Consider the following 21821-nt stretch of genomic DNA (forward strand, 5'->3'; position numbering starts at 1 on the left):
GACAAAAGACAAAAGATTTTGAAAGGTAAACTTCCCTTTTGAAATTTTCAAGGATCCTCTAATGATGAGAGGTTGCATACATCCTGGACAGCTCAACAGCCTGTCGCAGAGCAAACACAGAGATATAGACAACCATTCACACTCACACCTAGGGGGCAATTTAAAAATTACCAGTTAACCCAACCCCACTAACTGCATGTCTGGGAGAAACTGTGCAAGCACGGGGTCCCAGCCAGATGGTGGAGTTGAGTGCTAACACCTTCACCACAATGCTGCCTTAGTTCAAATAAGGCTTAATGTGACATTGTCAGCATTTGTCTCAAATATTTGATTAGTTTATCCCTTGCCTTGAGTTGGTGATATCACCAGGCTGCAGATCAGAGCTGAATTCAAGCAATCTCCAAAGGGATTAGGGATAAAGGAAGATTGACTCATCAGTTAATTCATGTTACTGCTACGCTTACAGGTACCCACCTTTCCTGATATCAAATTCTGCATGCAATCCTGAAAATGCAAACACATGCAAAAATCACATCTCATCTTCTTATCTTTAATCTTATCCCACCCCACCCTCTGCCATGTTCAGATTACCTTGGTCAATTTGGGACTTTCCTCTTTCCACTGAAGTGTGGAGTGGGCAACGGAAAGTTAAGTATAGTGTCTAAAGTCCCTAAAAAGCCCTGACACTATACAAACAAGATCTGCAGCTGTTGGGTTATTCAAGCATTATGGTCTGGATTTAAGTGTCAGCCTTTATGAAAATTACATGCTTACTTCTTTTACACCCGGCCTGATCCTGAACACGCACTTCATATCGATTACAGCAGGATGAAAGTTTGGTGAAGTTACTGAAGTTTGGTGACATTTAAGAAGATGCAAATATATGTCAACAGAACATCTTCTCACACTCATTTAACATTTTAGGGACTTAATTCAGGCTTCAGGTGAAGTAATAATCATAGATGATAGAAAGTAAAATATGGACACAAGCTGCAAAACACTGAAATGGGGCCCTCTTGTGCTCTGAGAGCACAGGTGCATCTTGAATCTTTAAAAAAAAATGCAGACATGAATTGAATCTTGCAAAAACATAAATAAATAATTTGGGCCTAAACAAACTTCTGATGTGTTCCCCTGATTAGTGGGTTTGATAGCTGTTATTACTAGCAGATGGAGGAGCACTAACCTACTGCAGCATTTACAGCTACAGAAAATGTGACTTTTAGTGAGTCAAAAGACCAAAGCATTTTTGAAATGTGATATGTATGTTCTTCACTTAACGCAGAGTCAACTGGAATTTAAGTGAAAAGTAATGTAAGTAAAGTAAAAATAAAAATAAAATGAAAAGACTGCACTGGCAGCTGAAAACTGGATGTGCTTAGTCTGATAGGCTGAGTTAGTGTCTCCCCCTTGTGGATACTTCAAGCCAGGCTTCATTTAGACGATGCATGATTAGATGTATCTACTGTATATGTAATACCTGTTTGAAATGTAATTTAAACAAGATACTGACTCGGTATCAAAAAAGAGCAAGAATGAAAATATGTCAGTAAATGTAAAATGAAAATCTTTTCATTTACATTTCACACCTGGGGATTTGTATCTGCTCCTGTCCATTCTGGATTGAGTCCCAGTACAGTTTACATACTGTGCCAAAATCTCAAGCCACCTCTCCTTGCTTCATTTTTTTCCCTTCCAAGGAACCAGACTTTGTTGTAATTATTTTTAGAAGGACTTGATCTGTAGTTGGTCTTTTAAAGTTTTTCTTGGGCTGCCTTTTCACTCATTTTCAGTTCAGTCTTCATACCTGACTATTTTCACCTTTTATGTATTGATTGAAGTGTCAGGCCTAGAAAAAAAAAATATACAGTAGATGAAAGTCGTGTCCTTAAGAAAAAGGAACAAATCCAACAAGGATCTGACACAGAGCCTAAAAGATGCATCTGGCCTTTCAGTACTGTTCACTGAAGCCTCATCAGAAATGCTCTCGGTGGAAAGGTGCCTGTCGAGATCTTATTCTTAATGAAGGGGAAAATGGAGAAAAGGCTGCACATGAACTGGACTAAAAATTAGTAGCAACAGATTTTAAGAAGTGATGAATCCAAATGAAAAATTTGGAGGTTTTCCAGACTAATGTTTAGTTTGTTTTCTTTTAACTTTAGCATTTTGTGAACATCGTATATTTGACATGGTTATTATTTGTGCTATCAGCCTCCTGAAAAGCCATTAGCAGATCAGTGCTCTTTGCTATGAAGTGGTTAGGTGGATAGCAAAGTATGAAAGAAATACCTGACCACAGAAACTGACAAAAACAGCAAATTTTGCTTTTTAAAAACTGTATGATATTTTCTTGAACAATGTATATGTTGAGTTTTACTAAATACCGGGGAGGTGTTTTGAGTTGTGCTGATATAAGATGATTAAAAAAAAGACAAACTTTAAAAATGCAGTAGCCAGAATCCTCACAGATACATGAAAATGTGATAACATTGCCTCAGGATTGAAGACACTTCATTGGCTCCCATAGCTATATATAATTACCTTAAAAATGTGTTCTGTCTTGGTCCCCAAGTACAACACAAATTCCAGAAAAGTTGTGACATTCTTTAAATTTGAACGTAATGAAAACTAGAAGACAATATTTTATGCACAATAGAACAAATGTTCAAACTGGGAAACTGGACACCTTCATCCACTAAATGTGTTCATTTCAAATTTGATGTCTCTACAGGTCAAAAGAATTCTGCCACAGGGCAACAAACAGCTGAAAAAGTGGGAAATGTCAAAAAGGGAGAACATCCAGCAATTAATCTAGAAAGTAATTAAGCAAAGTGATCTGTTACATGACTAGCTAGAGACGTCTTAGAGAGGGAGAGTCTTTCAGAATTAAAGATTGGGAGATGCTGTCAAATCGGTGAAGTAATGCATAAAAAGATAATGGAATATTTAAAAACAGTGTTTCCCAACATCCAGTTTGATGTGTTTCCAACATCAAATTGCAAATACTTTGCAACTCTCATGATCTACATAACATAACATAACATGCATAACATCATCAAAAGATTCAGAGAGCAACTAAAGCTCTATCAAATGAAATGGAAGCTATAGTTAAACATACTCCAGAAACGCCGTTGTGTCCTGCGGGCCAAGACTCATTTTAAAAGTCGGAATTTGATCCATGGTCATATGAGTCCAAATTTTATATTCTTGTTGTTAATCACAGACGCCGTGGCCTCCAGGCTAAAGAAGAGGGAGACCTTCCAGCATCTTCTTTGATGGTATAGGGATGCAGTGTAAGTGTACACAGTATGGGCAGCTTGCATGATTTTTAAGGAACTGTGAATCCTAAAAGTCATATAAAGGTTTTAGAGGAACATATGCTCCCCTAAAGATGATGTCTGTTTCAAGGAAGGCCTTGTATTTTTGAGCAGGACAATGCAAAACCACATACTGCAGCTATTACAACAGCATGGCTTCATCGGAGAAGAGTCCGAGTGCTGAATTGGACTGCAGTCCAGATCTTTCACCTTGAGAATGTTTGCTCAATGGTTAAATAAAAAAATACATCAAGTGTGACCACAAACTCTTCAGCAGCTGAAAACCTATATCAGGCAACAATAGGACTAATTTTTTTTAAAGAAAACAGAATTGGACTAAATTCTGAGACCAAAACTCAAGAAATTTCTAAACTCAGTGCCCAGAAGTCTTCAAAATGTTTTGAAAAGCACAGCAGATGAGGTGTTAAGATTATGAAGTTTACATATACATTGTTCAAGAAAATATCATACAGTTTTTAAAAAAAATAAAAAATAAAAAATAAAAATTTAAATTTAAATTCATTTAAATTAATTAAATTTTTAAATTTAATTTAAACGTTATACAGACAAAACAGTGAGGTGAAGATTACGGTTCTTTGACCTTTGTATTCATTTCACAGGCGTCCAGCTCATTAGTTACTATACCTGTCTGGATAGTGACTAGTTTAGCTGCACTCTGCTTTCATTCTTAGTAAAAGTTTAGTTTTGAGTCCACACCTCTCTGTCTTCCTCCCTCCCTGCCACCCACCTCTCTCCCTCCCTCTGTTTCTCTCTCTCTCTCTCCCTCCGCTTGTCTGCCTGAGCAATAGACCAAAGAAACAAACCTATTTGGTTTCCTGGTTGCAGCAAGACAATCAAGACGAGGGGCAGAGTGACATCAAGCAAGACAAAGGAGAAACAGTAATGTTTCAGGCCATGACAGAAAACATGTTTCCGCTGCGCTGACAGTAGATGCACTAGCTCTAGGACTGCATTGCTGCTGAGATGTTGGTAAGCAAGAGTACAGTGCTTAAAATCTGCTATAAATGTGTAGGGGTGGAGAGAGAGAGAGAGAGAGGAGAAGGGAGCGTGATGGCAGAAGTTTCAAATGTTTTGAGGGCTTGGTGTTAGCCTCAGTGCCTCTTTGTGTTTTATTTTTAGTGCTTTTCTTGGCCTCGAGTGTTGTAAGGCCCGTATTAAGTTAAACGTACAATGTAGAATTTGTTTTGTAGCACTTGTATTTTCGTATTTCTGAAAGACGAACACAGGAGTGAGCGAAAAATCAGTAGAAGTGGCTGTATTGGCTGGAAGAGCACACTTTTCTTTTCCTTTTTAAATGAAACGTAATTGTAACTGCTCCTATTGTCTGTTGCTGGATAATGTAATACTACTGGATTGTTATGGCTCAACAATGGATGCAGTTTAAGGAGGACAAGATGCATGCTTCTGAGATTAACATGATGGCATGCAAATATCGTTCTAAAGACAAATATCAGAGTGAACGCTCAAAAACTTGAACCAACCACTAGCTTCATTGCTTATGAATATTCACACATTCAAAAATTGCGATTACACATCTCTTGACACAGAAGAACTGTAGATATTTATTGACACCCCCCCTCCCTCCACACACACACACACACACACACACACACACACTCACAGACTCACAGACTGAGTTTTTGGTTGACTTCACCTGAAACCTCACATTAGCAGAACAATGGCGGCAGCAGATTTGGGCGCGTCCAGGAGCCCGAATTTGAGCTCCGGGCCCCCCACTCGTGGTGATCTTCGGCTCGTGGGCAAGACCCTCAGAAGACTGGATAAACTCCAACAGCTGTGCAGTACCCCTCGGCTTGGACTGAGAAATAGTCCGCCATACCTACCACAGCTGCTGTCAGAGACCTCAGTGCTGCTCATCCAGGTCTGGGAGCCTTTCCAAGGCTTCAGGCAGGCAGGTGGACAGGTGCCACACGGAGACGAGGCAGAGTACCTGAGGATCCATATCAAAAACCTCTTTGATAAGACAGAGCGGGCTCTACTGCTGTTTAAAGAAGGACGGAGGAAGATATATGAAGAGACTTCAACTTACAGGTGAGAGGGCCCCTGGCTGGCATCTACATACACATGCAGGGGAAGAGGGAAAGTTTGGTCTTGAAACACCAAAATGTTTCAAGACCAAGAAATTGTTTAGAAAACAAAGAACAACTTTTTTTTTTAAGAAAAAGAAAACTCTGTGTAACATACTCATTATTACATTTTTACTATAACAGAACATTGTGACATTTGTAAAATTAGCATTTGTTTAGATTACATTTATGTTTTTCATCAGTTTAACCAAAAATGCAAACTCATCCTAGCTCCAGTCTCTTATATGTGAAAGCGTGCACTTTTTTTTCAGTATTTTGGCCTTGTTCAGACAAGTGACAAGACATGTGAAGTCATCGCAAATAATAATAAATTTTCTTTCGTTTTTTTTTTTGTTTTTTTTTTGGGGGGGGGGCGACAGATTAACAGGTTAATCTGCCAAATTTCTGTTTCTTTGGCCCCAAAAATATGTTTTTAGATTTTCAGAGAGTAATTAAGAAAATCCTCACTAAACTTTCCAGAAGTCTCACAGGTCAAATTTCCTTAACAGCAGCATATGTACGGAAGTAGGAAATCAGTTTCTGACCGAATTTTGGAAGCGTTGTGTATCAAGTTGTTAAGAACTGAACATGTCATAAAGGTGATTGTCTGAAATGTTGGCCTTTGTCCGAACGAGGTGTGAAGCATTGTCAGACTTCTCAAAAGCACGGCCTACCACGACGCCTCGATTATAGGGATGGTTAAGCTAAGGAGCCGTGCCTATGCATTACTAACTGTAACGATGGCAGCCTGACTGAATATGGAAAAACTGACCAACAGCACTTATTTTTCACAATACAGCTCGGATATTTGTTTTATTATTTAAATAATCTTCAGGTAGTGGTCATTTATGATGCCAGTCATACCTTTATATGTACCTATGTGATGTTTTTAATTATCAAAATGCTTCTCACCCATGAATTTGTCCACTTTGTTTGCAATTTTTCATAGTTTCTTGCAGGAACCAGTCTGTTCGTGTGGCAGGGACAATAGAAAGTTCTGTTGGATAATTTATTGCTATGTAAATATACGTGCTTGTCATCATTATGGACTTGTGTTATTTTAATTTACCACTTCTAATCACTGCTTTGTAGTGTTTTGCAGTAATCCATGGCTGTCAGACCTGGAATATCAAGCTTTACTGTAGGCAGATACTTAATGCCAAAAGTGATGATGAAAGCCATTCAGCTGACGGAGATGAATTGGGTTAACTTTTCTTTGCGTAAAATTGTTGAAAAATGAAATTATTTAATTATCTAAGAAGGTTTTAGAACTTCTGTCAGATTAGGGAAACAAGACATTTTATGTGGCATATTCCTGTATGAAATATAATGGAGTCATAAACGACTTTTAAGCTTGAAGTTTAAATACTGTTAAAATGTACCTCTATTTCTTTAAGACTAAAAGAGGTCTGAGGTCTTATTTAATCTGGTATTGTGCAACAGTTGACCAAAATGAGATTAAAACAGTCTGTATGTGGCCACTGACCATGAGTTTGACATCTCCGCTTCATACCAATTGTCTTGCAAGTCACTGTAAGATCTTAGATTCGAATTTTCCAGACTTTCCATTTCTTTTGGTGCCACAAATGAAATCGGCCATGCCGATCCAAGTAACGCAAATACCCGAGCTTTCCTAATCGAAGCAAATACAATGTGTTTTTAACCAGATGCTAATAAAAGAAGCTGGACAGAAAATTATAAAAAGCAAAATGAGTGAACATCCATCTGATATTATTATTGCCAGATTACACTACGATTCCTTCACTCTCAACCAGATCATGTTCTCAAGCCAATTTTTTTTTCTGATATACCAAAGGAACTGTAAAATACGAAGACTCTCAATTTACGTCATTTGATCTAGTGTCAAATCTTGTGTAGAGTATCTAATGTAGGTGCTGTGGCTAGTCAATTTTGTGGGAATGAATTTAAGTAACAGAAACCATAAGAGTTTTGTCTCTCTAAACTCAACTTCTGCAGGAATATTAAATAGACTATAAAAGAAAAAAGCAAAACCTTCCCCCATTTCTTCTTCCAGTATCCTGTGACCAAGGGTTTTATACCACTTGTGCATTACTAAAGGAAAAAAAGTTCAAATTAAATATAGCCCATTATAATTGCCTGATTTAAAAGTCTTACTTGAAAGCAGTGATAGAGGTTTAAGCTCATCCTTAAACAAATTAAATGCACTGAAGAAAAAACTATTTTAAACCACCTATAGAAGCTGAGGCAAAATAAAATAAGACTTTACTCTCTGTACTTATATTTTCTGTTTGTACTATAACTTTCTGTCTGCTGTTTCATTCAAGTGGATATTCTGGAACAGCTTAATAGACTTACTTATATGTGGAGTGTTGGCTGCATTTTCCTGCACCTGTTTGGAATACTAATAATTAAGGTGGAAAAGAGCCAACCTTGCACTTTTGTGATGCTAATATGGGGAAACTAGAAAAAACAACAACAACATCCTTTGAATTTGAGCAGTGTGAGAAAGAGACTGTCTAACCTTGAGCACGATTTTTTGCCCGCATTTGCCTACGAATATACCAACCTGCAACCGGTGTTAGTTCAGAACTGAGTGAGCAAATAACTATTCTGTTGTCACAAGTTTAGCGCCCTGCCAAATTTATTAGCTAGCGTGAATGCTGAATAAAGAAAAGCTGATTTGCAGTGTTCTCGGTGAGCACCAACTAAAATATAGTCCAATCTTTTATCAACTAGCTGGTGATGATGATTGATGATGATTTTTTTTTTGTTCTGACTGGATGTAGTTGCATTAACCTTCATGTGCTTTGATATTACATTTTAATGTTTTAGCTTTATTCCAAGGCGCTGGCCGGTTTGCTGTTGAAAAGCAGCGCTCAAAATTTGTGCAGCAACTGCGAAATAAGTGGAGTTTTGTCCTGGACGGGTCACTACTCCATCACAGGGTTAATATAGAGAGCAGCCCCCACTCCTGCAACCAACTTAGCACCATTAGTTAAGCTTGCATGTAAACCTTTAACCGGTGAAAAGTAACTGGGGCGCACAGTAAAAATAGACACAGAAAGGTTCCACCTGACCATAGTCAGTTCAAACCACAAAACTGCTTGAGGTGACAGTGATCTACTAACTGAAGTAGCTCGGTTATATTATACATTGAAAAAATCTTTATTTAGCATGTTAAAAGACAAAGTTAATAAACAAATAATTATATCAACATCAAAATTACAGTTTAAATATCATTCTTATCCCTTCTGCTGGTTCATTTGGGGAGCTGGCTGTAACTCTATAGAGTCCACTGCATGCTGCACAATGTACGCTCAGTTCTGCTAAAATTTCACAGCCAGCAGCTGTTTTCAAAGATGATTTTCCCGTAGAATATGAAAATCACATAACCCATATTTACAGTTTTATGTCGTCATCTTCAAGAATCTCAAGCATGTACAACAGATGGCCCTCATACCACAAATCCTGCATGGTCAGTCATGTGGCAAGTTCACAAATTGTTATACATATTGTGGTTTAGACATCAGAACAAATCTCTTTTATATTCTCATCGTTTTTTTTGGATTGTACTGCTACAGCTCATACAAATAAGCAAATTTTCAGTCTGCTTTTAAAGTATTTGACTGTTGGAAGCTGAAATAGCAGTTCTTTACATGAAAGTTCTGCCTGTTAAAAATTAAAAACAGAAGTGAGATCTAATTATTATTTGAGACGACAGAAACCAACAGTGGAAGCTTTAGCGGTTGGAAGATTATCAAAAGCGAAACACTGACAACTTTGAGGGTATCTGAAAGAAATTTAAGAAGCACGCATACAGCTGCAGCATTAGCATAACAACATAGGTAGTTCACACTTCTGTATTAACTTGTTGCACATTATACTTTTTTAAACATGTTTAAGGAAGCATTATTCTTATTTCACCAATCATGCAGTAAGTATTCAGACAAGTCAAATTAGCAATACCGACAATGTTATTGAAATAGTCAATTATAAGTATTATCAGCTCCTCACGTATGGTAAATGGTCTGTATTTATATAACGCTTTACTAGTTCCCCAAAGTGCTTTACACAACCAGTCATCCATCCATTCACACACTGGTGATGGCAAGCTACATTGTAGCCACAGCCACCCTGGGGCGCACTGACTGTCTCGCCCAAGGACCGAGACTCAAACCGGCAACCTTCCAATTACAAGGCGAACTCCCAACTCTTGAACCACGATCGCCCTCAAGCCACGTTATATCTAAAGAGCTCTAGCTACTTACTTATGATGCATTTAAGTCTGTCAGTTATTTATCTATTTTTTTTAAATATTTGTGCACTGTCATTTTGACTGAGGAAGGGGCCTCACATAGTGTTTTGTAGAACTACACACAACTATCAAATTTCTGAAGTGGAGTAGATTTATAATAGTCTTGCTCTGAATTGTGGCAGAATTTATATTATAAAACAAGTAGTGGTTACCACATAGTTTGGGTGTTGCAAATGGTTTTAAACACGAATCTGTATTCTTTGAAAAAACAAGAAACACTGATAATAGCTATATGATTATGATTCTAAATATTAACATGCAGAATTGTTTCAAATTGGAGAAATATTCCCATAGTGTTCGATGCAAGCGGCTCTCTTTCACTTACATACCTGTCAATTAAATCTGAAATCTTGCACCATGGAACATCTTGTTTGGTGCTGGCAGAGTTCAAAGGTGGTTACTGACCCAGAGATTACTTGAAGTAATTCTGTTTTGCTGCGTGATGCAAAAAAAAGAAAGAAAGCAACAGTAACAAGGAACTTCACATCAAACTGTTTGAGGTCACGCACAAGCTGGTGAGGAACATGCCAACAATGTTCAGCTACAAATGACACCAAATTACTATAATGCAAATTATTATATCTCATAATAAAAGGAATTCAAGCACTTCCCCTAATGTTAGCTGATGTGTTTATGGTTCTATTCAGTGCAGTGTTTCTGTCTTTTGAATGATATTTTTAAGTACAAAGGCCCAGCCAGAGTGAGAGATGTGGCTTACACATTTCCTCCCGCCTCCTCCTCTACTATTACTCTTGAGTACTCTATTTAACACCATAGAGGGTTTTCTTTTTCTCATTGAGGTGGAAAGTCTATAACCACTTTCCACAATAGCAGATTTCTAAAGAATTTTAAATATTTCAACAGTTATGATTGCCTCCAGAGTTGCATCATAAAAGTGTTAGAAAAGAGGAAATACTTTGTGTTACGAAATTTAGTTTCCTTAGTAAGTTTAAATACTCGAATTATTGATTGGGATTAGTGCACAGAGAGCTGAAACAGACAGTAGTGTTTTTTAGTCAATATAGACAATAAATATGGAAACATAAATTAAAGCCCTCCTCTACTTGTTCATTGTATTTATTGTAAAGTAATGCCCACATGTAAAAAGTGAAAGCATATCTAAATGTCCGTAGCTTCTGTGTTTTCAAAGTTCAGTAGTAGTACATGCACTAGCTTTTTAACACATTTTTATACATGTTGTGCTGCATAAAACACATGGAGGAGGACAGACCCTTACTTGTTAACACTACACATTATGGCATGCTTGAATGTAACATGTGTATGTGTGTGTATGTGGTGGGGAGGTGTTATTGCTGTTGTTGTTGTTGTTGTTGTTATTTTTTTTTAATATACTCCCATTTGAGAGTTGCACCAAGTTGCTTCTAGCAAAAAGAGAAAGTTTTTTGTTAACTAAACTAAAAGTTATAAATATGTGTAGCATCAAAATAAAACTATCAAAAATATCAATTATATTTATAGAAAGCCTTTGAAGTGCCTGAGAAGACTATTGAGACTGGCCTAAAGTGACACACTGGCCAATGGAACATTTTGTGGTATTTACAGACAAGCATGCAGCAGGCAGCATCCTGTTTGCAAGGTGGACTACCTGTTGAGTGTGTTTGATTCTGTTTGTGTGTTTGTATCTATGGAAAGTGTCTGTATTTCTTGCAACTGAAACAGAAAGGTAGTATATAACAGTGCCTATATTTGTGCACCAGTGCTAAAAGTTCAGATATCTATTTGTACTTAATGCAATTACATAAAGCTTTAGGAAAACTCATTTTAAATAGGAACACTGTGTATACTTGAGATTCACAAACACAAGGGTTTCTGCCTAGAAAAAGATTGTATTGCATGATTACTCAGACACTGTGGAGCAAAACTATAAATGTTTCTATAAAAGTTTCTGCAGCCAGAGCTTAAAGTCTGTGACGTCTTTCATTCTCAGGAGGAATTTGACCAAGCTGACTTTGTTGTTCAGTCACATGCTGTGGGAGCTGAAGGCCTTTTATCCAGGAGGATGTTTTCAGGGTGACAAATACAGGGTGGCGTTATCTGCAGCTGAGGACTTTTGGAGGGAGTCATTTGGCGACAAGTTAGTATTGAAACATTTCTTGACATCGTCTTATGTGTATGTTTACATCTACCAAAGATTAAGCATGTGTTCTGACAGGTGTATAGTGCAGTGGAATACCTTTAAAGAACAGCTGAGAAATGTACATCCATTTGAGGAAGGGATGGAATCTATGGCTCTGAAGTCAACCATTGACTTAACTTGCAACGATCACATCTCTGTGTTTGAGTTTGATGTTTTCACGCGACTGTTTCAGGTAAGGTGAAAGTTTTGTTACATTAAGAACCAGATGGTGTAGGAAATATGTCTATTTGCATTTTTGCTTGTCGGAGAATGGTTTGTTACCAGTAGCTAGTTACTGTAGCTTCGCACGATAGATGAAATAAGAAAACTGTACAGCACCGCTAAAGCTCATGTTTGTTCAAAGAGAACAAATCCAAACACTAAACAGATCAGTTGCCCTTTTAGAGGAGATGACCGGACAGTGTCACTAACAAGGGCGTGCAAAAGATTAAGGCATGCAGTATCCAAGATCAAATCCTCTTCCCTCATCTCTTTTAGCCGTGGAGGACTCTTTTAATGAACTGGAACCAGCTGGCCGTGACTCATCCAGGCTACATGGCCTTCCTCACCTATGACCAGGTTATAGCTCGTCTGGAACACTACCTGCACAGACCTGGGAGGTGAGGATTCATGCATCACTCAGAAAATATTCAAAAAGTATGAAAATATGAAAAAGGTCTCAAGATTCTAAATATATATATAAATAAGAGAATCTTTTCATTTATTGCTCCAATATTATACCTTTAGTTTTCTGGGGGTTTATTCAAGAAATGTTTCTGCAAACAAACATTAGCCATGGCCAAAAGTATCATGCAGTGCAAATTTTTTATTGTTATTATAGCTGAGAATGAGAGGAATTTAATTTGATTAGCCCCATTTGAAAATTGTGTAAAATCTTCTGCTGATATTTCTGGAAAACCTCAATGTCTCTTAATGTGGTTATTTTTCCATTTTCTGTGTGAGCTACATGTTTTCCTTTTCCTTGCAGCTATATCTTTCGTCTGAGCTGTACAAAAATGGGAGAGTGGGCTATTGGCCACGTGACATTTGATGGTGCCATCATCCAGACTATCCCGGAGGACATACCTCTCTACCAAGCTCTGATTCAAGGCTTCAATCAGGGCTGGTTAGGACAAACATGTACATTTCTCTGAATTGCTTCTTTTGTTTATGTGTTTTTTCTCTAAGCTCTGTGCTTTTCTGTGCCTGCAGCTACTTGTACCCAGATGGCCGGGATGTGAACCCTGACTTGAAAAGCTTGTGTGAACCAGCCAGCAGAGGAAAAGTTAAAGTTACAGAAGTGAGTGGCTGCAATTTATACATCATTATCTATTTAACTGCAGCATCTTGAACCTTTGCCAAGACAAAACAGATAATATCCTGAGATGTTGTCTTGTCTCTCTGACTAAATACAACCACCAAACAGGAACAGTATGAGCTTTACTGTGAGATCGGCAGCACCTACCAGCTATGTAAGATATGCACAGAGAGGGATAAAGACACCCGGATTCAGCCCTGTGGCCATCTCCTGTGCCAAACCTGCCTCACAGGCTGGCAGGTATGAATCTTCATCCACGGACTCAAAGTTTTCAAATCTGTAACCTATTTAAATCCATTCAAATTCACAGACGCATGTTCAAATATATCCCGCTCATACAGAGACGTTGAAGGGAGACAGACAGTTACTGTAACCGTTGTTGTGTGTTCATTGGGGTGAAACAGTCTGGGCTGGCTGAACTAGATATAGTTTTTTAGGCCACGGGTTGGTCGTTGGTTGCAGTCCTGCTGTACTGTAACAATGCGGGTTATTTGAATGTGGTTTGGGGTTGGTGCAAAAAAAGATTTCTCATGCAAACACTTTATTAAAATGTAGGATTGGCAAGAAGTTATTTTAACTCTGAAAAACTACCTTGATTTATTTTTTCCCCCAGTATTCACATATTATCTTCAAAAAATAATATGGAATTATCACACTTCTACATGGCTGTGATTTTCCTCTTCCACTTTTCTTTTTTTTCCTTTTTTTTTTTGTTTACATGAAAAATTATAGTCGAGCTCAGGCAATATCGAGTGCACCAATGCTTATAAAGCACCTGTAATATGTGCTCTGTTGAGCTATTTTTAGATGACCTATTAGATTTTATAGCTTGATAGCCAAGGCATGACACTCAAGAATCATCCTCTCATAATGTCACCATTATTTATTTGTATATAATAGAGATAATACAAAGTAGCTCATAGCCTATTCACTATAATATAAACGTGAAAATCTGAGGACAATGTACAGAATATCATGTGATATTGATGTTTCAATACACTTTACATTTGACCTCTTTAGATGACAGAAATTTCTCAGCCAAAGAAAATTCAGTCATCATGTGTACAGCATGTCCTGTGTGCACTTCGTTTGTTCTCTTCCAGGGGGGCTTCCCCAACTTCCTGCTTCCTCTTTCGAGTTACAGAGTGACAAAGAAGACGTCCAATCAGAATTAAAGCTGGAGCTGTCAAAGTATAGCTTCATGGTTCTGGCTAGTTCTTTTACTCAGACAATCCCAGCTAGAAGCCCTCCACCTATTCAGTAGGTGTTTTGTTTGTTTTTTTGAAGGTGCAGAGCAACATGTCCTGACATTTGGCTCAGGACTTCCTGTGTGAGCTTAGCCTCACATCCTCCTTAAGCTGCATCGGTGACATTCACTATGAGAAAAAGTGTGCGCATGTAATGTGAGAAGGAGAAAGGCAGAGAGAGGGAGAAAGGGAGAGAGAGAAAAAGAGACTAACTTGAAAAGAAAGTTCAAAGAGCTTCATGGATGCCACACCACAACGGAAAAGTTGTAAGTTTTATGAGATTAAGGTTAAGCAAACTTTCTTTTTAACTGTAAGTTTACTTTACATAGACATGTAAGGTGTAAGGAACATAACCCAAAAACAAAATCAGCATTGCAGCAGCATACCAAATATCAGAACGTGTATGTTAAATTCAGTAAGAGTTTGAAATAGAACATTTATAGACTACATGCATCATATTTCTGTAGTAGGGATGCTTTTACAGTGGCCCTGAATTTTTTTATTGATAGGATCTCGATTGATTTGTTGTTTGGAAACGTAAACATGAAGTTTTTAAGTCAGACGTCTCTTTATCTTGGTCTCATCATATCGATTATGTCATCTCCAAGATGGCAAACAGCATCACTGTTTCAAGGAAATGTCCTACATATCCTCTCATTTCTGTCCTGTTGCATGTTGCTAACTCATTCATTCTGTCATATCTGGAGTACGGCCCAATAATTTAGCTGCTGATCAACATCTAGAAAAAAAACTCCTGCTGAGTATGCATTGCTCCTTCTGTACAACTGTGTGCAAGATGCATAAACCATTATCTTGGCATACTGTTCATGAGAGGTTAAAGGTGTTTCTGTTAGTCATAAACACAGCTATAGTGAAATCTATGTCTTGTTTCTTTTGTGAAAAATTTGTAAGTAGGGATTTTAATGACGATCATCTGACACAACAAAAGACTTCCGGGCAGTTAGATTTAACGTATGTTTGAACTAATGTAATGAAAAGAACTATTTTGTAGTGAGGTTCCCTATAAACATTAATCCCTGTTAAAACTAGAGACATACCAGCGTACAAAAATAGATAACATAGTATGGCGAGCAGTCTGTGTAATCATATTAACAAATCGAGGTCACATCAAAACCTGGAAAAACACAAAGGCTCTGTGCTATAGTAGCGGAAGCAAAAGCAGAATGTTACAACGATTCCCTTTTATGTTGAGGTGGAAAACCACAATCTACAGGGTCTGTTGAACGTGGTATTTTCCACTACCTTTATCTTTTAAACAGCCAGAGGCCTTTGTCTTTGAAGACATGTTCAACATATTCCACTACATACTGTACAATTTAAAAGATATTAATCTGCTGAAGAGAATGGGTGTTTCTTCACATTCACGTGAACGTTCTCTTTTCCTCTTCCGATGATGGGTTGTTGATATTCATCTAGCAGAAGTCAGCTGGCCAAACCTGCCCATACTGCCGCTGCGACATCAGAGGAACAGAGTCCATCCTCCTGGAGCCGTACGTGCCAGTCAGCGATCAGGTGCTGGTGGAGGAGGGCGATGATGACGACGACGAAGAGGATCATGTGGATATTGAAGAAATGGTAAAGGAAATAGCTGCCCTGAGGAAGGTGTGTAAATACATTTCCGTGTTCCATGTTGTTTAATTTTAGCTGTGCTGTGCTAGCAAATTGAGTTTTTGGTCTGCCATCAACAGCCATAGTATGGCCCGCCATCGGGTTAAGAGAAAATAATTGTTTGCATGTATAGCCTCTAGCAGGTCAACTTTGTCATGTAGTTTTCATTCGACGTCATCGTTTGGACAAAATTAAATTAGTCATTAATCTTTGGTTAATAAAATAAGCACATGCAAACTCATTAGACTGCAATGTACCTTCTGCTTAATGTCAATACTAGTTATAGGATGCTATATATAGTCACTTGAAAGCAACATCGCCCAAGTATAGATTCATAAAACCACCTGCACATCTTTTTGACTATACAAATAGACATTTGTAGTTCTGTGTTTAAATAGTTGTTATACAGTAAAATCCAGGCACCTTGTGTGCACCATGCATCCTCATTCGCATTTCTGCGATTTTAAAAGAAGTTCTCTCTATTGAGTGATATTTTTTTTATTATCATTTTTATTTATTTATTTTCCAGTTTTCCAGTTTGGACTTCCAGTATCCCAGCTCTCACATTAGCGCTCCACCTTTACCCCCTAAAAATAATACAATGCCACGCTGTCCCTCTCCCTCCGTCCAGTCTCAGACGTCTGAAATTAAGACACTGCCCAAACACTCCAACTCTTATTCGGTAAGTTCTTGCTGGCATTCAGGTTAGTTGCATATTCTTCTTGGTTATGGCAGCTTGAAAATGTGAGATGTTGCATTTGTCCAGTTCTCCAAGAGACTAAACTTTTTAAAAAGTAATGAAAAGATTTACCAACTGCCGTGTGCATATGCGCAATAGCCGACGCCCGTACAGTCACTGTGTTTGTTCTCTCCTGCAGCCTCAAAGTAGCAGTGAAATGGAAAGGTACAGAAAACAGACAAACAGGTGAGCAGAGTTGTTATAGTTTTGTATTTTGTAATTAGTTTTTATTTTCATTCCATTTCTTTTTTAGTTCAGGTTAGTTTCTATCTCTGTCCAGAGTGGATCGTCAAGTTTTAGTTGAGTTTTTATTGTTTGAAAACAAAAAAATGTTTTAATTTAAAAGTTTTAATTTAGGTTTTTTTTAGTCTCTTTATGTCTTTAGTCTCATAATTATTAAATTATGATCCTAAATCATGATCCTAAATCAAGATTTAGGAAAATCATTATACGTATTACAATAAAAACCTTTTTTTAAGTAGTGGAAAGTAGTAGTCTTACAAACCATGTCCAATCCTTTATTGCAAATTGCCTCACCAGCAAGTTTTAATAACATTTTTACCAACCTAAGAGATACTAAAACTAAAGATATTACCTTTATATTTCTACCTTAATTTTCTTTTCTTTTTTTCAATGTTACAATGTTTTACAATGTTTTTTCACACCTTGTTTTAGTTCTTAGTTTGATTTTAGTTTACTTTAATAACCTTGCAGGTGAGATCGCAGTAGTATTACATCAAGGTTCTCTGCTTGTATGCTAGAAAGAGCATTTTCCTGCTACTCAATTAAGATCCATGACATTCTAGCTTTATTTATAGTCACCTGGTAGTCTTCTTTCAGAGAAGTAAAAAGCTGCTTCTGTGACAACTGATGGCTTTGATGAACTAATTTTACAAACTACACCGGTTTTAATGTTATTTTCTCATTTTGTTTTGGAAAGGAAGATTTAATTGTTATTTGGCAAACAATATTTAATTAGAGGAATCATAAAATGATTAAAAATGGTTAGGCGACCTGCAAGCCAAGTTACTGAATCTATACAGATATTGAGACTATTAAAATAATTAAAATGTTTCTATGCTTTGTAACTACGCATTAAAGCCGAGAGGTAATTTTTAAAAGTCCAAATGTTTCTGTTTTTGCTTGTTAGGTTATTCTTGATGGTTGTTCTATCTAGGATCACTAGCTTAGGTTAATGGAAAATACATTATTTACACAATGATTTATCAAATTTTAAAAAAACAACTCAGGTGATAAAATATATTTTTCTGTCTTTATTTAGTTGTCGAACGGAGGGTTTACGCGGCAGTGAAGAGGAATACGCTGGTGAGCTGAGACCACGCCCTTTCTCTCACAGGTGATTGACTCCTGTCTCCACTTAAATTTCACAGCAATAAACAAGTTTTTTTTTTTTTATTCAATTTTATGCATGTAGTGCAGTTAGTAGTCATAATGACAGGATGGTTCATGTGAAGCAGTTAATTTACTGGTATGTTTATGTGTTTGTAAAACAGCGTGGAACACCTGAGAGAAGCAAACTTTCCTTCCTCCTCTCAGAGAGCTGACGACAGTAAGTCATAGTTGTTACAACCTTCTTTCGTCTTCTTTTGCTGGGCGATGAGAGTTTGGCTCAAGAGTTTGGAGTTCGCCTTGTAATCGGAAGGTTGCCGGTTCAATCCACGGCTTGGACATTCTCGGTCGTTGTGTCCTTGGGCAAGACCCTTCACCCGTTGCCTACTGGTGGTGGTCAGAGGGCCCGGTGGCGGCAGCCTCGCTTCTGTCAGTGCGCCCCAGGGTGGCTGTGGCTACAATGTAGCTTGCCATCACCAGTGTGTGAATGGGTGGATGACTGGATATGTAAAGCGCTTTGGGGTCCTTAGGGACTAGAAAAGCGCTATATAAATACAGGCCATTTACCATACGTGAGGAGCTGATAATACTTATAACTGACTATTTCAATAACATTGTCAGTGCAGCGTGGTATTGCTAATTTGACTTGTCTGAATACTTGCTGCATGATTGGTGAAATAAGAATAATGCTTCCTTAAACATGTTTTAAAAAGTATAATGTGCAACAAGTTAATACAGAAGTGTGAATTACATATGTTGTTATGCTGTATGCGTGCTTCTTAAATTTCTTTCAGATACCGTCTGGGTGGGTGTGGCTACAATGTAGCTTGCCATCATGTGTGAATGTGTGTGTGACTGGATGTGTAAAGTGCTTTGGGGTCCTTAGGGACTAGAAAATCGCTATATAAATACAGGCCATTTACATACAGTAATGTGAGCAAACATGCAGAGGACCTTCCATCTTAAAACGAACTAAAGAAATTTCACCTGATGCACAAGACTGGAAAACAGTTAGAAACATACTGAAATCATTCAACGCTTTGAACCACATGTTTTTTACGGGTGTTTCTCTAAAAAAAATGAAAAACACATTAAAGACACACAGCTGCACTGCAGAGAAAAATAGGCCTCTTCAGGTCTTGAATGGGATATATTTGTTTGCTTAATAAGCTTTACTTGCTTTTCTTTATGATTTTTATTCTACATCTCAGACATGTTCACCTTGTCATGACAGGAAATTAGAAAATTGAACTCATACTGTTAAAAATAGTTTCATATTTGACGCATTGCAGTACATTAGCATAATAATGGTAGCACCGAGATCATTTTTCTCAGGTCAAAACTGTGAAATTGATTTGTTTTGAATTCCCCTTAGGTGCTCTTATTTATTAGGTTTAGGTACTATTGTTTTAGTATTTTATCAGAAGTTGGAGATGAGATTCTATACACTTACATGAATAACGTAAGTCACCTTAACCCGCTAGACTTCTTGTGAATATTGTGCATTTCACGTGAAATCTCTGTTTGATTGTGTATAGGTGGAGTACCCTGGCTCGGACCCGACATCCCTGTAATGGAGAGAAGACATAAGGAAAAGGAGATGAGCAGACCAGGGCTCAGAAAAGACAAGTACGCTCAGGGAGAGATGAAGAGAACAATGTCATCCTGAGTGACAAACAACATGTAGAGTCAATAGACTTAATTTCATCCAAGAAATCAGCCTTTGTTGAATGTAAAAAATAATATTTAATGCTGCAAACTACCATGTGCATGCTGCACTGCTGAAAATGAGTGGAGTGTTTGGGACTAACAGAAAAATTGCCCACTGTGGCCTCCTACTGTTTGATAATTGCACTGCCATTAGCAACACGGTAGGTTCAGTACTAATTCCTAAATATAGTGTCACATTAGATCTTCTTTGGAGTTAAAGTATTTACTGACACTCTGAAACAGAAATTAAGGAGAGGCTTAATAATTGACAATGTGATTTTTATTAAATAATAGAAAAACCCTACCTCTTTCTTTAATCTATAACATAAGTTTGTTCTTGTAAATGTTATAAGAGTAGAGAAGGGCCTCTATATTGATAAAGCAGTTGTAACCCTTTGAAAACAGCAGATAAATAACATTACAGTCATTCAGTTTTACATAAAAGTGTTTCACAATTTCTTCAGATATGATATTTGACCTACATGCAGAAGACATGCTGCATGTGTACTTTAACCAGACTTGTTGAACATTTATTTCTCTCTCCCCGTCACTCCAAATAAGGGTCTTTGAGTATGTGTGAGTGTTAAGGTGCTGCAGGATATTGCTAAGCAAGCTGTATCAAGTACCTCCAAGACAGAGTCACAGAAAGACCCTTTCTCTGGAAGGGCAAAAGCAAAGATGCATCACAGAGGAAAATTTCAGTCTAAGAATGAGAGAGAGCGTTATTATGTACAGGTTATTGCTGTTTAGGTCATTCTCTAGTGAACAGAGTAACTCGGAAAGATGCATGAGAAACATGCACAGTTTGTGTGACTTCCGGCAGTTCAGACGTGAGCTATATTAAAAATTATATGTAAGTGTTACTATATCTGACGTAGAAGGATTACCATCAAAACTGTACAGGAAATGATAAATGCTGAATTGATCCAGACATAAAGTGATACATTAAAAGGCGGTCAGAATAATGTGAAGGCGCTTTATTTACATCTGTAACTGATTATAAATACAGTAACCTGTAACTGATGCATTTTTGGTCTTCAAGTTTTATTTGATGTTCTTTTTTCCATTAAATACAAACAGACCAATCAAAAAATGTGTGTATACTAAGAAGTTTCATTTATTAGTTTTTTTTGTCCAGCACGTGGGCGATGGGATCAGTATAACAGCCTCAATCACCTCTGAGGGCTGGTAGATTTTGGCCAGTGTGATGTCGTAATCTAGAGTCTGATAGTCGTACCTGCACACACAGAAATATAAAATAAGCCTCAGCTGTTTGTCTGAAGTATTTCATCAGTGAATGGAAATATTAAACTGTGTCGTGTAAAAGTAAATCGCAGACAGGGCCGATCCTTTCTTTCACTCACTGAGGGAGCCAGATGATGATGTCATTCTTCAGCTTCTCTGTACAGGCAGATTAAACAAGAAAAACAAAATCCTTAAAACAGATTATCTAAGATCCAAAAATTTGTCATACACCAACATGATCTTTTTAATGTAGTTATTTAGTTTATCTATTTTTTTAATAAAGAAAGTAATGCACAAACTCATGTTTCCAACACTGAGTACTTACTTGTACCAACAGTGGGCAACAGAGAGCACGTGCTGCTTGCTGATGAGCACACCATCACTGATGTGGTAGTCTGTTCAGTGAGGCCATGTATGGTGATGTTCACACTCCTGCCATCTTTACGAGTAACTGCCACTGTTGCACAACAGTTGAAGTGAATTTCATTTCAAATCTGTGTCATTACAACAGAGATATGTACATTGTATGTATGTGTGTATCTCTGTATTTTTACCAGCAAATCCAACCTTCAGCAGAGTCAGCAGTCTCATGGTGTCTGGCAAATGCCCAGAAGACACCTAGGCACACTCTGACTCATATTGCAATAGTCTGTGTGCTCCAACTATTCCTGCTCCTCCTCTCTTGCCTGGTTATGTTGACCCCGTCATCCAAATCGCTTATCTC

At 37.6% G+C, this 21821-nt stretch overlaps 1 protein-coding gene across 3 annotated transcripts; it reads left to right on the top strand.

Moving 5' to 3' along the window:
• The first annotated feature begins 4142 nt into the window (after nt 1–4142).
• cblc (Cbl proto-oncogene C) lies at nt 4143–20875 on the top strand. 3 transcript variants are annotated; one of them, XM_086311247.1, is made up of 14 exons: nt 4143–4307; nt 5010–5390; nt 11671–11817; nt 11896–12052; nt 12358–12479; nt 12848–12985; nt 13072–13159; nt 13286–13417; nt 15862–16047; nt 16583–16735; nt 16932–16978; nt 18075–18149; nt 18307–18362; nt 19681–20875. In XM_086311247.1, the coding sequence occupies exons 2-14, from the start codon at nt 5017–5019 to the stop codon at nt 19809–19811; spliced, it is 1806 nt and encodes a 601-aa protein (XP_086167373.1). In that variant the 5' UTR covers nt 4143–4307; nt 5010–5016; the 3' UTR covers nt 19812–20875. The 3 variants fall into 3 exon arrangements, with proteins under 3 accessions (XP_086167373.1, XP_086167375.1, XP_086167374.1); XM_086311249.1 differs by having other exon boundaries at nt 15865–16047; XM_086311248.1 differs by having other exon boundaries at nt 5013–5390.
• Nucleotides 20876–21821: the final 946 nt, after the last annotated feature.

The sequence above is a fragment of the Aulonocara sp. 'chitande type north' Nkhata Bay genome, linkage group LG11 (genome assembly GCF_057382095.1).
Source record: "Aulonocara sp. 'chitande type north' Nkhata Bay isolate Kocher_YH1m ecotype deep benthic linkage group LG11, A_spYH_male_GT1.1, whole genome shotgun sequence".
NCBI classification, from domain to species: domain Eukaryota; kingdom Metazoa; phylum Chordata; class Actinopteri; order Cichliformes; family Cichlidae; genus Aulonocara; species Aulonocara sp. 'chitande type north' Nkhata Bay.

Coding starts and splice junctions, on each gene's coding strand:
- cblc (XM_086311247.1), top strand. CDS start 5,017: ATGGCGGCAGCAGATTTGGGCGCGTCCAGGAGCCCGAATTTGAGCTCC. Junction 12,986..13,071: donor CAAGGCTTCAATCAGGGCTG/GTTAGGACAAAC, acceptor CTGTGCCTGCAG/CTACTTGTACCCAGATGGCC. Junction 16,736..16,931: donor AACACTCCAACTCTTATTCG/GTAAGTTCTTGC, acceptor TCTCTCCTGCAG/CCTCAAAGTAGCAGTGAAAT.